Source organism: Austrofundulus limnaeus, unplaced genomic scaffold, assembly GCF_001266775.1.
Source record: "Austrofundulus limnaeus strain Quisiro unplaced genomic scaffold, Austrofundulus_limnaeus-1.0 Scaffold1248, whole genome shotgun sequence".
Classification (NCBI taxonomy): domain Eukaryota; kingdom Metazoa; phylum Chordata; class Actinopteri; order Cyprinodontiformes; family Rivulidae; genus Austrofundulus; species Austrofundulus limnaeus.
In genome coordinates, this window is record NW_013953650.1 from 1506 (window position 1) to 2581 (window position 1076).

General features: G+C 43.6%; 1 protein-coding gene across 2 annotated transcripts in view; it reads left to right on the forward strand.

Moving 5' to 3' along the window:
• Positions 1-1076, forward strand: part of mical1 (microtubule associated monooxygenase, calponin and LIM domain containing 1) — a gene marked incomplete in the record, with an annotated part of 34223 nt that overhangs the window by 1026 nt on the left and 32121 nt on the right. For both annotated transcript variants that reach the window (XM_014031417.1, XM_014031418.1), the window contains 1 exon segment: positions 134-341. In XM_014031417.1, coding sequence (XP_013886871.1) covers positions 134-341 — 208 coding nt within the window.

The following is a 1076-nucleotide window of genomic DNA, read 5'->3' on the forward strand; positions in this document are numbered from 1 at the left end:
TCCCAGACACTGACTCACTTCCTGTCTCTGATCCCAGACCCTGACTCACTTCCTGTCTCTGATCCCAGACACTGACTCACTTCCTGTCTCTGATCCCAGCCACCGACTCACTTCCTGCTCTCCTCCCTCTCAGTGTTTGGTGCTGGGTGCTGGACCATGTGGACTGAGGACCGCCATCGAGCTGGCCCTGTTGGGGGCTCAGGTGGTGGTGCTGGAGAAGAGGGAGGAGTTCACCAGGAACAATGTTCTCCACCTGTGGCCCTTCACCATCTACGACCTCCGAGAGCTCGGAGCCAAAATGTTCTACGGCAAATTCTGCTCAGGCTCTCTGGACCACATCAGTGAGTGACTTTTAAAACTCTGTAAACCAACCGTAACCTGACAGGAGCTGTCACAGGACCTACACCCAGCCTGATGGATACGTTTTAGTGATGTGGAGCAGCTCAACATCAGAGGATCTTTGATGTATCTGCACTGCTGAACGGCTGCATCACAGCTTTTAGCTGCAGTGCTTCATCATGTCCATGATAACGGCCCTAAATATAGATATCTGTCTGATTCATGTGCACAGAGAAGTTCTYTTTCTAACCACAAACAACTCTTTAAACTCAGTAAATAAAGGAGGACAGGCAGAAACAATGCCTTTTTTCATGTCAGCAACATTAAAATAATGAGGGAAACATGCAAAACTTTATATCATCAAACTGGTCTGGAGCTGCTTAAAGTCAGACGTTATGTTTTTAACACCTGTAAAGTAGATTTGGACAAAATCAGATTGTGAGCAATCAGTTTGTCACCAAATAATATTTGTGCACTTGGAGATTAGTGACTTGTGTCAATGCAGCGTGGAGCTTGTAAGGGATATGTGACTTATGTAAAATAGGTCTCCCTACATCTTATCATAACAAAGTTATGAGAGAAAATTTTACCAAGGTTTTTTCTCATTAATATTTGTCTGTACAAAGTGAAGGGTGACACAATGAGGGAACTCAGACGAGTTCAAATTGATTCATAAAAGATTATGCAATCATTTATTTACACAAATTGAACAAATCATAAGTTACACTTGATTGTGG